Raw genomic sequence first — 13,921 nt, 5'->3', positions numbered from 1 at the left:
CCTGGCCCTGCTCAGCCTGTGCCCCCCGACAGTGACCCTGGGGCCCTGCTCTCTGACGTCCCCTCTGTCCTGCAGTCGCCACCCTGGTGCGTGTCCCCCAGCAGCGTCCCAGCCCTGCCCAAGGCCTCACGTCGGTGCCTAGTTCTGACCTGAAAGGCCGCCTCCCCTGCTGGCCTGCCTCTGCTCCTGACGCCCTGAGGGCCTCCCGGAGACCCCAGCCTACCTGGGCCCCCTGCCCAAGCCCAACACCAGGGCCACCCAGGCGGCCGGCCACAGCTGCTCGGAGACCCCAGAGCCGCTTGGGGCTCACTCACCTCGTCACTGCCCCTCCCAGGCACTGCCAGCATCCAGCGCTGCGGGCCCTCGGCCAGGACGGAGGCCCTGCAGAAGCCCACGCTCTCCAGGTGCACGGCGTCCACCACAGCGTTCCTACCTTCCGCCAGGTCCCACACACACAGCTGCAGGTCGCGGCCCTGGCTGCCAGAAAAGGAAGCGGCAGGCCGTGACCCTCCCGGTGGAGGCCACAGGACGGCATGGGACCCCTCGTGGGGAGGGCCCCGGCTCCTGCGCTAAGAAAGGCCACACTTACACCTGCGGCCCAGACGTGCTGGCCTGAGGTCCGAGGCAGACGGGGAGCAGACACCGAGGACCCCACCCACCGTCTGGCACTGACGCTCCAAAAGCTCAAGCCCGTGTCCCTGCAGCGGCCCCTCGCTGGCCCTCAGGTCTCCCATCCGAGGAGCCCAGGAGGAGGGGCCGTCGCTGACACGTGCAGCACGCACACACCCCGGAGGACGAGGCGTGGACGTGGAGCGTCTCCTCCCGACGGCCTGCCTCAGCAGTCCGACCTGAGAACCCCAGGGGTCCAGAGCAGGCGAAAGGGGCCGCCCACGGGCACAGGTGCGGCCTCGGGTGTGCGAGCCGGGCCGGGGGGGTGTCTGCGGGGCCTGGTGAGGCCGGCCCGGGCCCCAGCTTTGTCCTCCAGCCCAACATGAAAGGGCACCTTCCCTTCAAGGGCCGTGTAGGAGGCTGGACTTGCAAACACAGCTGGGCCCCGGCCGCCACTGCAGCGGCACACACCTGGCCCCTCAAGCACCTGCGTGTTCTGCATCCTGCCCGGCGGAGCACCGCGGCCAGCTGTCACGCACGCACGCCAGCACCCCCACAATCGTCCCGCATGTGTCCGCAGGCCGGCTCTCCAAGGGGCCCGCCTCCCGTGGGGGCTCCCCCAGGACAGCCCAGGGTGCTTGGGGGAGCAGGGGGCCCGGAAAGGCCTACACCTCCACTCAACACCCAGGAGGAAGGTGGGGGTGGCTCAGCGGGGCCCTCGGACACGGCCCCTACTCCAACCATCACGGAGAGAGTGAGGCCCATGTGCAAGGGGTGCGTCTGTGCAGCTCAGGGGACGGGTCGAGGCCCTGTGGGGGCTGAACAAGCATACGCCCAGGGCATGGCCCTAGACTCACCCGGCCTCAGCCGCCCCAGGGCTCGCGAGTGGCTTGTGTCCAGCACAAAAGTGCTTTGAAGCCCCCTGGGGCCTAGAGGCCTTGTATTCTGGGGACCAGCCTCCACGGTGCCCAGGTTTCAAGTCCAGAGGCCAGAGCTGCCCTGTCCGGGAGTTCCAGGGCAGAGGGTGCCCTGAAAAGCCCTCTGATGTCTCAGCTATCTGGGGCTGTGACCCCTGAACACAAGCAGAGAGCCCCCAGACAGCAGTCACTCTGGCAGTGGGGCCCCCATCCTGGCCCTGCCCCACCCGCACCGTGCCTCTCTCCAGGGGAAGGCGGAGGCCCCCAGAGTGCCCCACACCCCCCAGCGCTCAATGGCCGCCTCCTGGCCGACTGCCCAGCCTGGGCGCGTCCCATCACCTCCACGGGCCCCTGCCCTGCTGCCAGCCCCCAGCCCCTCCTGGGATGCACAGGCCAGGTCCACTGCAGCCTCCCCCCACCCCGGTCAGCACCGCCGCGGCCCACCTGAGCAGCTGGGGTCCCTGGGGCAGTGTGTGCAGCCAGGTCACACACTGGCCCCCGTGGCCATCCAGGGCGGCGAGTGGCCTCCGCGTCTGCAGGCTCCAGACGTGCACCAGCCCACGCAGCGACCTGTTCAGACAGCGTGGTCAGGGACGGCCTTGGGGGTGGGGGGTGGGATGCAGTCAGGCTGAGAGTCAGGGTGGGCTGGAGTCAGACTTGGGGGGGTTGGGGGGCTGGAGTCAGGCTAAGAGTCAGGGTGCGGCCTGCAGTCAGGCCTGGGGGTTGGGGGGTGGGCTGGATTCAGGCCTGGGGGTTTGGATGGGTTGCAGTCAGGCCTGGGTGTGGGGTGGGGGCTGGGGGGACACCACTTGGCTGGTGAGCAGGAGCTCCAGCCAGTAACTCTCAGGGGACGGCTGGCCACACGCGCCCAGGAGACGCGCTCCACTTCCAGGCAGGGCGGTCGAGGGGGCGACAGCGTGGGCCCTTCCCCAACCTGCTCCTGGCTGCCGGGGCGGGGCACTCACCCCGAGAGGAGCAGCGGGTGTCCCTGGGCTCCGTGGCAGAAGTGCAGCGCGTGCACAGCCGAGCGGGCACCGCGTAGGACGAACTGGGGGTTGGGCACGGGGGCTGCCATGTGCTCGCCTGCGGACGGAAGGGGGCGTGAAAGACCGTGGGCTCCTCAGGACGGCACGGGCGCCCCTGGGTCCCCCAGACAGCAGGCCCCCCCTCGCCTGGAGCCCCCGCCCTGCCCTCTGCGCCCCCAGGGGCCCTTCCTGCCCAGCCCTCCCCTCTGCAGTCAGAGGCGTGCAGGTCCGTTCCTCACAGGGCTGCGGGCTCGGCCCCCCGGCCCCCATGCTCAAGCAACGGGCCAGCCAATGGCCTTGTCCAGCCTGGACCCTGCATGCCCCTATGGTGTGCAGACAAGACGCAGGCCCTGTATCCTGCCACTGCCCAGGAGGGCCGCTCTCACAGAGCACGTGTCTCGTGAGCAAGGCCTGCGGGTCCCCCAAAGGAGGAGCTGCCAGGGCCCCTCCAAGCCCCTGCAACCACCCTGCCCCAGTCCTGCTGGTGGCCATGGCCACGGCCACCTGTCTGGCCGCAGGTCCTGAGCCAGGTTGAGGGCACAGCAGGGAGCAGAGCCTGGGGCGGCCGAGGGGCCGTCCTGCTGGGCCCCAGGACAGTCCCCCGAAGTCTGCACACAGCCATCAGAGTGCCACGGGGCCGGGGCTGAGGGCTCCCACGATGCAGGCCCCCGGGCACACGCATACACGCAGCGCCAGCAGAGGCCCAGTCCGCACTTGCCATCGCCGCGGCCTGACGGGAGTTTCCAGGACCTGCACGGGGCTGGCTCCAGCAGATGAATCAGGCCCCACCCCCACCCCGTTTCCCAACGGAAGGACGCGGGGAACAAACCCGTCACATTGCTGTTACAACAGCCGGACGCTCAGGCCAAGACGAAGCCTCAGCAATTAAGGGCTCCATCGTTTCAGGCAATTAAAGTAAACGCTTTATTTAAAAACTAATTAATTCTAGCTACATATTTTTCCCATGACAATACCCCGTGATGACTTGATTTATGACGCCTAATTATTCTTTATTAATCTAATTGAGAATAATCACATCATCCCATCTCCTGGCAGGGGGCCGCCCAGAGCTGTGAGCACCCAGCCGCCTGGCCGCCTCACCCCTGGCTTGTCACTATCCCCCTCGGCGGGCAGAGGAGTCCGACAGCTAATCCACAGAGCACAGGCCTGGGTCTGCGAGACACATTCCTTCAAAAATTAAAAAGGGAGAATCTGACGGCTCTTCCTCCACTGTGACACATGCCCCCGGAGGCCCCCGGACGAGGAGGCCGTGGGGGTGATGCTGTGCAGGGGTCCTGGCCTTCTGCAGGCCCCCCAGCCCCGCCCCGTGTGGGCACAGTGTGGGGCAGGAGCCTGCGGCTGACCCCTGGCCGCGGAGGACAGGGCCCAGGGTGCTTGGGGGCAGGTCACTGCACAGGAGCAGCCCCTGCGCAGGCGGGACCATCAGGCTGAGCCAGAGCTGGAGCTGCGCCCACGGCTGCCTGACGTTGCCCCGCAGCCCTCAGCCACCTCGGGCCCAAACCGCAGCCTGAGCGTCATTCACGAGGACCCGAGACGAGGCCTTGGCGGTTCACACGGAGCGCCCTGGGTGGGCCCCGTCAACAGCACGAGCAGACGAGGAGGCTGGCCCCGCAGGGGCCCTGCAGGGGCCACAGGTGTGGAGGGACCGAGCAGAGCGCAGGGCTGGGGCGGACAACAACACTGAGCGGCTCTGAGGCCCGAGACGGCCTGAGCTACACGGAACGCGGCCCACTCAGATCCGGAGAGACCCGGCCAGGGAGAGGCTGCTGGGGGCAGGGGGCGCGCTGGGGCTGCAGCGGAGACGCTCCGTCCATCATGGGGGACGAGGACAGGCTCCCCGTCCACCACCTCCCGGGGGACACGGGAGGACAGGCCTGTCCGTCCACCCAGGCCTGTAGGAACCTCCTGAAGCACCCACAGGCACCCAGAGAGGACATTCGGCTCAGACTCAGGGTAAAGGTCAAGGTCGAGGGAACAGCAGGGCAGCCCTTCTGAATTCAGGGTCCTGAGCACACGGACACGCGGCCTCGGTGAGGTCCTGAGCACACGGACACGCAGCCTCGGTGAGGCCCTGAGCACACGGACACGTGGCCTCGGTGAGGTCCTGAGCACACGGACACGAAGCCTCGGTGAGGCCCTGAGCACACGGACACGTGGCCTCGGTGAGGTCCTGGTTCACATCGAGAGCCCAAGATAAAAAGGGATAAAGCAGACTCAAACATTCAAAGGCAACTTCAGCACGGTAGCAGCAAAGAAAACCAGCAGCGAGAACTCAACAGGCTCCTTGGACACAAACAGCATGCCATCAGAGAAAACTCCACTACAGTCCCAACTAAGAAGATAAAAGACTTAACCATGAATCGTTTAACTGTTGCACATCAAAAGAGCTAAAAACCTAAAGTATCTTTAAAACACGTGGAAGTCTTCAAAACGAAGGTAGAGCTAAATGCCAGATAGAAAACTGGGCAAAAGACAGTAACAGACAATGCACGCACGGAGACAGGGGAATGGCCTTGAAGGTGAGGAGAGGCGCTCCCGCCTGGGACTAACGCCGCCCCAGTGGCTCTGGTTCTGGCCGGATGGAGTGGGCTCAATGCTGACTGTCGCCTCTCTCTTTGGCCAACTGCAAAGAAAACCTCCAGGCAAAACATCATTAGCGATCACCATAAGCTCCCAGAGCGTGGGACCTGGAGTAGCTCCTCGAGGCCCTCCTGGGCCCGCGCAGCCACCGCTCCTTGGAGGTGAGTTTGCTCCTCCCGGCCGCTGCCCCTGGCCCTCGGGCGTGGGGTAGCTCCTCTTGGCTGCTGCCCCTGACCTCGGATGTGGGGTCAACCTCTGTTCGTTTCCAAGGCAAACCATTCAATATCACAGTAATCCAAGTCTCTGCCCCAACCAGTAACGCTGAAGAAGCTAAAGTTGAACAATTCTATGAAGACCTACAAGACCTTTTAGAACTAACACCCAAAAAAGATGTCCTTTTCATTATAGGGGACTGGAATGCAAAAGTAGGAAGTCAAGAAACACCTGGAGTAAAAGGCAAATTTGGCCTTGGAATACAGGATGAAGCAGGGCAAACGCTAACAGTTTTGCCAAGAAAATGCACTGGTCATAGCAAACACCCTCTTCCAACAACACAAGAGAAGACTCTATACATGGACATCACCAGATGGTCAACACCGAAATCAGACTGATTATATTCTTTACAGCCAAAGATGGAGAAGCTCCATACAGTCAACAAAAACAAGACCAGGAGCTGACTGTGGCTCAGATCATGAACTCCTTATTGCCAAATTCAGACTTAAATTGAAGAAAGTAGGGAAAAACCACTAGACCATTCAGGTATGACCTAAATCAAATCCCTTATGATTATACAGTGGAAGTGAGAAATAGATTTAAGGGACTAGATCTGACAGATAGAGTGCCTGATGAACTATGGACTGAGGTTTGTGACACTGTACAGGAGACAGGGATCAAGACCATCCCCATGGAAAAGAAACGCAAAAAAGCAAAATGGTTGTCTGGGGAGGCCTTACATATAGCTGTGAAAAAAAGAGAAAGTGAAAGTGAAGTCGCTCAGTCGTGTCTGACTCTTTGCGACCTGTGGACTGTAGACCACCAAGGTCCTCCGTCTATAGTATTCTCCAGGCAAGAATACTGGAGTGGGTGGCCATTTCCTTCTCCAGTGAAAAGAAGAGAAGCAAAAAGCAAAGGAGAAAAGGAAAGATATAAGCATCTGAATGCAGAGTTCCAAAGAATAGCAAGAAGAGATAAGAAAGCCTTCCTCAGCAATCAATGCAAAGAAATAGAGGAAAACAACAGAATGGGAAAGACTAGAGACCTCTTCAAGAAAGTTAGAGATACCAAGGGAACATTTCATGCAAAGATGGGCTCGATAAAGGACAGAAATGGTATGGACCTAACAGAAGCAGAAGATATTAAGAAGAGGTGGCAAGAATACACAGAAGAACTGTACAAAAAAGATCTTCACGACCCAGATAATCACAATGGTGTGATCACTGACCTAGAGCCAGACATCCTGGAATGTGAAGTCAAGTGGGCCTTAGAAAGCATCACTACGAACAAAGCTAGTGGAGGTGATGGAATTCCAGTTGAGCTATTTCAAATCCTGAAAGATGATGCTGTGAAAGTGCTGCACTCAATATGCCAGCAAATTTGGAAAACTCAGCAGTGGCCAAAGGACTGGAAAAGGTCAGTTTTTATTCCAATCCCAAAGAAAGGCAATGCCAAAGAATGCTCAAACTACCACACAATTGCACTCATCTCACACACTAGTAAAGTAATGCTCAAAATTCTCCAAGCCAGGCTTCAGCAATACGTGAACCGTGAACTTCCTGATGTTCAAGCTGGTTTTAGAAAAGGCAGAGGGACCAGAGATCAAATTGCCAACATCCACTGGATCACCAAAAAAGCAAGAGAGTTCCAGAAAAACATCTATTTCTGCTTTATTGACTATGCCAAAGCATTTGACTGTGTGGATCACAATAAACTGTGGAAAATTCTTAAAGAGATGGGAATACCAGACCACCTGACCTGCCTCTTGAGACATCTGTATGCAGGTCAGGAAGCAACAGTTAGAACTGGACATGGAACAACAGACTGGTTCCAAATAGGAAAAGGAGTATGTCAAGGCTGTATATTGTCACCCTGCTTATTTAACTTCTATGCAGAGTACATCACGAGAAACGCTGGGCTGGAAGAAGCACAAGTTGGAATCAAGATTGCTGGGAGAAATATCAATAACCTCAGATATGCAGATGACACCACCCTTATGGCAGAAAGTGAAGAGAACTCAAAAGCCTCTTGATGAAAGTGAGAGTGGAGAGTGAAAAAGTTGGCTTAAAGCTCAACATTCAGAAAACAAAGATCATGGCATCCAGTCCCATCACTTCATGGGAAATAGATGGGGAAACAGTGAAAACAGTGTCAGACTTTATTTTTTTGGGCTCCAAAATCACTGCAGATAGTGACTGCAGCCATGAAATTAAAAGACGCTTACTCCTTGGAAGAAAAGTTATGACCAACCTAGATAGCATATTGAAAAGCAGAGACATTACTTTGCCAACAAAGGTCCGTCTAGTCAAGGCTATGGTTTTTCCAGTGGTCACGTATGGATGTGAGAGTTGGACTGTGAAGAAAGATAAGTGCCGAGGAATTGATGCTTTTGAACTGTGGTGTTGGAGAAGACTCTTGAGAGTCCCTTGGACTGCAAGGACATCCAACCAGTCCATTCTAAAGGAGATCAGCCCTGGGTGTTCTTTGGAAGGAATGATGCTAAAGCTGAAACTCCAGTACTTTGGCCACCTCATGTGAAGAGTTGACTCATTGGAAAAGACTCTGATGCTGGGAGGGATTGGGGGCAGGAGGAGAAGGGGACGACAGAGGATGAGATGACTGGATGGCATCACTGACTTGATGGACCTGAGTCTGAGTGAACTCTGGGAGTTGGTGATGGACAGGGAGGCCTGGCGTGCTGCGATTCATGGGGTCGCAAAGAGTCGGACACAACTCAGTGACTGAACTAAACTGAACTGAAGCTCCAAGAAGTGAAGGACGGCAGACAGACTTTGGAGGCAGGCAGGAACTTGGAGAGCTGAGCTGAGTGGGGACAAGCTTCCTGCTTCTGTGTTTGCGTCCTGGGGCACTGCCTTCAGGCTGGGTTGGGCTGCAGGGCTGCGAGGCCGGGGTGGCTAAGACTTGGAGAGGAACTAACTTCAGTGCAGGGAAAAGTCTGAGTCCTGGACTGAGCTAAAAACGTAATACACGGCACAGAGAGAGCGTCAAACATCCACCATGACCCCGGATTCTGAAGAGTCCGGGTCTGACTCCCCGATGGTGTCTGCTTCTCTCCTCTCTAGGCCCTGCCCCAGGCGTGGCCCCAGACATGGAGCTGTGCAGGAGAAGTGGCTCTGAGGGCCACCCCAACTTCATGGCCAGAGGGACCGCACAGAAAGGGCCCCACTGGATCCTGTGTGACAGACGGCAGAGAGCAGAGGGCTACAGACAGGCGGTCATGGAATGAACCCCGGAAAGCCTGTGCTCACCTCTGAGCTGTGTGGGGTGGGGCGGACCCACAGCAGCACCAGCGTCAACACCTGAGCTGGGACCACCGAACACTGCCCAGGGCTCAGGCTGACCTGAGTGGCTGGTGCGCGGGCCCAAAGCAGAGCACTGGAAACTTTGGAGACGGACATGTGAGCGAAAAACTGTGGTCCACGACGGGGGGAGGCCACCTGACGGGGTGACAGCCTGCTGACACGACACTCAACGTTCTCCAGGGGACCCAAGATCACAGTCCGTCCAGGCTACAACATGAAGTTACTCCACACACAGAACCAGGAAATGAGATCAGTTCTCACAGGAAAAGACAATTCACAGATGCCAGCCTTGACGGTTCTGAAGTTGGGAACATCAGATGAGGGTTCTGAGCGGCCTCTGTGCTTGTGCTCCGGGAGGTGAAGGTAAACACTCTTGAAAGGAACACAGGGAAGTTGCCAGCAGACAGGTTCCTAGGGCTTCCCTGGCGGTCCCGTGGCTGAGACGTCGCAGTCCCAGTGCAGGGGCCCGGGTCTGATCCCCAGCGGTCCCGTGGCTGAGATGTTGCAGTCCCAGTGCAGGGGCCCAGGTCTGATCCCTGGTCAGGGGATGAGGCCACGCAGGCTGCAGCTAAGAGCTGGCGCACCCGCTAGTAAATCCAGATAAATGTGTGTGTGTCTTAGAAAAAGAAGATATGAAGTGGCAAGTCAGGACACGAGAACATACTCACCGGCCCTGTGCGTCAGGGAAATCTAGTGACAGACACAGCCACATGTCCTGCAGGCTCACGGAGCGGCCAGTGTTAAAGACGGGCTACGCCGCCGGCCGCTGGGACCCATGTGACGCGGGGGAGCTCTCCCAGGGGTGCACTGGCTCAGTCACTTCGGAACGCAGTTTGGCTGTCTCTAGAAAAAGGCCCCCCACTAGGGATGGTCCTCACAGCCACGGAGGCCGAACACACGGTGATGGGCCCCACACCCCAGCAAAGCAGTGCTGACCAGGCTCCCCGCAGGTCAGCCTCAAACTCGCGGAAAAGCAGCCTGTGGAGGAGAGCGGACACCGTGACGCCGTTTAGATGAGACTGTAGAAGGGGCAAGCCGCCCAGCGGTCACAGGAAGCAGCTGAGGGCCCCTGGGGAGGGCTGGTGGGGGAGCGGGAGGCCGGGTGAGGTCGGGAGGCGGCCCTGGGCGCTCCCCCAGGACGACGTGCGTGTGTCTCCGGGCGTGTGTGCCTCAGGTGCGGCAGTGCTTACACAGGTGCCGGAACGTATCCAGTTATCTACTTCACGTGTGTGTGCTTGAGTGTACGTCAGTGTTATTTAAAAACACTCAACAGTACCTAAACCAACGATGTGAGCAGACACTTCACCTGTAAGGTGTGCAGACGGTGAACACACAGCTCAGCGCCCTTAGCCTCGGGGAAATGCAAACAAAAGCACCACAGCTCAGGTGAGGCTGGCAGAGCCGCCGAGAGGACGGAGCCTCACGCGAGCCCACAGCCTGCTGGGAGGTCCACGGCCAGAGCAGCAGAGTTGCACCGCCAGCGCTGTGACCACGGGACACCGGCTCTGCAGAAACGAAACCGTGCCTGAGGGGTCTGCTCTGTTCACATCATCTCTCAAATGCAAAATGACCAAATGACCACTCACCCTCGAGCAACAGTGCAGGAACCCAGTACTGAGGAACGCAACGCTGTGGACGCGACCATGGAGGACGGGAGCAAGGACTAGCCTACATTCTGCACGGCCTGGTTCACTGGGCATGCTGGAAATGGCAGGTGCCAGGGCTCAGGGGTCAGGATCCAGGGTGCACAGAGGGGAGGGGCCCCTGAGGGGGTTTCTGCCTGCATGCTGGAACTCCCTATAAGCATGTGTCGTAAGGATCAACCTGAGGCCACAGTGATGAAAAAACAGCTGAAGATATGGGCCAGCATATGGGCCAGGCAGAGACCTGCGAGGAGGCGGGCTGAACCCCACCCCGGAGGCCACCTTCCTCTGGGAGACGGGGCCCGTGTGGACAGACGTTCTCTGGGTACGGCGCGTGCAATGGCCCTTTATGTGGGAGGTCCTGCTCCCTGAAACCGAAACCCCAGGCCCGTCCTGAGGAACATAGGTGGCAAGTCCCAGCTGAGGGCACTCGCTTAGAACTGTCTCGGGCGCCACAGCCCACAGGAGCCCCCACGGATGTGACAACTGAGGGCCACGTCCCAGCTGGGACCCTGGGGAAGGACTGGAGGGAAAACGAAGGAAACTGGAATAAGCCCGGGTCTGGGGGGGGTCACAGTGTGTGAGATCGCTCATTCCGCACGGGATGACCGCGCCAACTTGGGGGCGAGCACCCTCCTGCCATCCTCAAGGAGGCCAATCTCCAAATGTGGCTTGGGGAATATTTGGGGGCTACTGCTTCTCGAGTGACTTACCACCAAGATATTATGAAAACCCAGCTTCCTATCTACATTTTCTGGTTTTAGATCCAATTTCTCATTCCAGTTAAGGGGACTTTAAACAGACTCACTGCCAGTTTTTAAGTGCTTTTCCTATTTAAAGTGATTTCCCACCCTATTTTTGCCCTAACAGACTTAGATCCTAAAATGGACTGGAATGGGTAAATTTAACTCAGGTGACCATTATAACTACTGTGGGCAAGAATCCCTCAGAAGAAATGGAGTAGTCATCATGGTCAACAAGAGAGTCCGAAATCCAGTACTTGGATGCAATCTCAAAAACGACAGAATGATCTCTGTTTGTTTCTAAGACAAACCATTCAACATCATGGTAATCTAAGTCTATGCCCCGACCAGTGACGCTGAAGAAGCTAAAGTTGAACAGTTCTATGAAGACCTACAAGACCTTCTAGAACAAACACCCAAAAAAGATGTCCTTTTCATTATAGGGGACTGGAATGCAAAAGTAGGAAGTCAAGAAACACCTGGAGTAAAAGGCAAATTTGGCCTTGGAATACAGGATGAAGCAGGGCAAACGCTAACAGTTTTGCCAAGAAAATGCATTGGTCATAGCAAACACCCTCTTCCAACAACACAAGAGAAGACTCTACATATGGACATCACCCGATGGCCAACACCAAAATCAGATTGATTATATTCTTTGCAGCCAAAGATGGAGATGCCCATACAGTCAGCAAAAACAAGACCGGAGCTGACTGTGGCTCAGATCATGAACTCCTTATTGCCAAATTCAGACTGAAATTGAAGCATGTGGGGAAAACCAGTAGACCACTCAGTATAACCTAAATCAGATCCCTTACGATTATACAGTGCAAGTGAGGAATAGATTTAAGGGACCAGATCTGATAGACAGAGTGCCTGATGAACTATGGACGGAGGTTCGTGACATTGTACAGGAGACAGGGATCAAGACCATCCCCATGGAAAAGAAATGCAAAAAGCAAAATGGTTGTCTGGGGCGGCCACAAATAGCTGTGAAAAGAAGAGAAGTGAAAAGGAAAGGAAAAAAGGGAAAGATATAAGCATCTGAATGCAGAGTTCCAAAAAATAGCAAGGAGAGATAAGAAAGCCTACCTCAGTGATCAATGCAAAAACAGAGAAAAACAATAGCGTGGGAACGACTAGAGATCTCTTCAAGAAAATTAAAGATACCAAGGGAACATTTCAAAGATGGGCTCAATAAAGGACAGAAATGGTATGGACCTAACAGAAGCATAAGATGTTAAGAGAGAGGGCAAGAATACACAGAAGAACTGTACAAAAAAGATCTTCACCACCTAGATAATCATGATGGTGTGATCACTCACCTAGAGCCAGACATCCTGCAATGTGAAGTCAAGTGGGCCTGGAAAGTATCACTAAGAACAAAGCTAGTGGAGGTGATGGAATTCCAGTTGAGCTATTTCAAATCCTAAAAGATGATGCTGTGAAAGTGCTGCACTCAATATGCCAGCAAATTTGGAAAACTCAGCAGTAGCCACAGGACTGGAAAAGGTCAGTTTTCATTCCAATCACAAAGAAAGGCAATGCCAAAGAATGCTCAAACTACCGCACAATTGCATTCATCCCACATGCTAGTAAAGTAATGCTCAAAATTCTCCAAGCCAGGCTTCAGCAATACGTGAACCATGAACTTCCAGATGTTCAAGCTGGTTTTAGAAAAGGCAGAGGAACCAGAGACCAAATTCCAACATCCGCTGGATTATCAAAAAAAGCAAGAAAGTTCCAGAAAAGCATCTATTTCTGCTTTATAGACTATGCCAAAGCATTTGACTGTGTGGATCACAATAAACTGTGGAAAATTCTTAAAGAGATGGGAATACCAGACCACCTGACCTGCCTCTTGAGACATCTGTATGCAGGTCAGGGAAGCAACAGTTAGAACTGGACATGGAACAACAGACTGGTTCCAAATAGGAAAAGGAGTATGTCAAGGCTGTATATTGTCACCCTGCTTATTTAACTTCTATGCAGAGTACATCACGAAAACGCTGGGCTGGAAGAAGCACAAGTTGGAATCAAGATTGCTGGGAGAAATATCAATAACCTCAGATATGCAGATGACACCACCCTTATGGCAGAAAGTGAAGAGAACTCAAAAGCCTCTTGATGAAGTGAGAGTGGAGAGTGAAAAGTTGGCTTAAAGCTCAACATTCAGAAAACAAAGATCATGGCATCCAGTCCCATCACTTCATGGGAAATAGATGGGAAACAGTGAAAACAGTGTCAGACTTTATTTTTTGGGCTCCAAAATCACTGCAGATAGTGACTGCAGCCATGAAATTAAAAGACGCTTACTCCTTGGAAGAAAAGTTATGACCAACCTAGATAGCATATTGAAAAGCAGAGACATTACTTTTGCCAACAAAGGTCCGTCTAGTCAAGGCTATGGTTTTTCCAGTGGTCACGTATGGATGTGAGAGTTGGACTGTGAAGAAAGATAAGTGCCGAGGAATTGATGCTTTTGAACTGTGGTGTTGGAGAAGACTCTTGAGAGTCCCTTGGACTGCAAGGACATCCAACCAGTCCATTCTAAAGGAGATCAGCCCTGGGTGTTCTTTGGAAGGAATGATGCTAAAGCTGAAACTCCAGTACTTTGGCCACCTCATGTGAAGAGTTGACTCATTGGAAAAGACTCTGATGCTGGGAGGGATTGGGGCAGGAGGAGAAGGGGACGACAGAGGATGAGATGACTGGATGGCATCACTGACTTGATGGACCTGAGTCTGAGTGAACTCTGGGAGTTGGTGATGGACAGGAGGCCTGGCGTGCTGCGATTCATGGGTCGCAAAGAGTCGGACACAACTCAGTGACTGAACTAAACTGAACTGA

At 55.5% G+C, this 13,921-nt stretch overlaps 1 protein-coding gene across 3 annotated transcripts in view; it reads right to left on the bottom strand.

Annotated features, from left to right (window-relative positions):
* The window catches only part of GNB1L (G protein subunit beta 1 like), a 33,911-nt gene that overhangs the window by 7,780 nt on the left and 12,210 nt on the right, over positions 1 to 13,921 (bottom strand). For all 3 annotated transcript variants that reach the window (XM_070385666.1, XM_070385668.1, XM_070385667.1), the window contains 3 exons: positions 2,492 to 2,609; positions 1,971 to 2,096; positions 315 to 477 (listed from right to left, as the gene is read on the bottom strand). In XM_070385666.1, coding sequence (XP_070241767.1) covers positions 315 to 477; positions 1,971 to 2,096; positions 2,492 to 2,601 — 399 coding nt within the window. In that variant the 5' untranslated portion in view covers positions 2,602 to 2,609. The remainder of the gene's footprint in view (positions 1 to 314; positions 478 to 1,970; positions 2,097 to 2,491; positions 2,610 to 13,921) is intronic.

The sequence above is a fragment of the Bos mutus genome, chromosome 17, assembly GCF_027580195.1.
Source record: "Bos mutus isolate GX-2022 chromosome 17, NWIPB_WYAK_1.1, whole genome shotgun sequence".
Taxonomy (NCBI): domain Eukaryota; kingdom Metazoa; phylum Chordata; class Mammalia; order Artiodactyla; family Bovidae; genus Bos; species Bos mutus.
The sequence above is the reverse complement of the archived record's forward strand: the minus strand, read 5'-3'. Positions and strand labels throughout refer to the sequence as shown.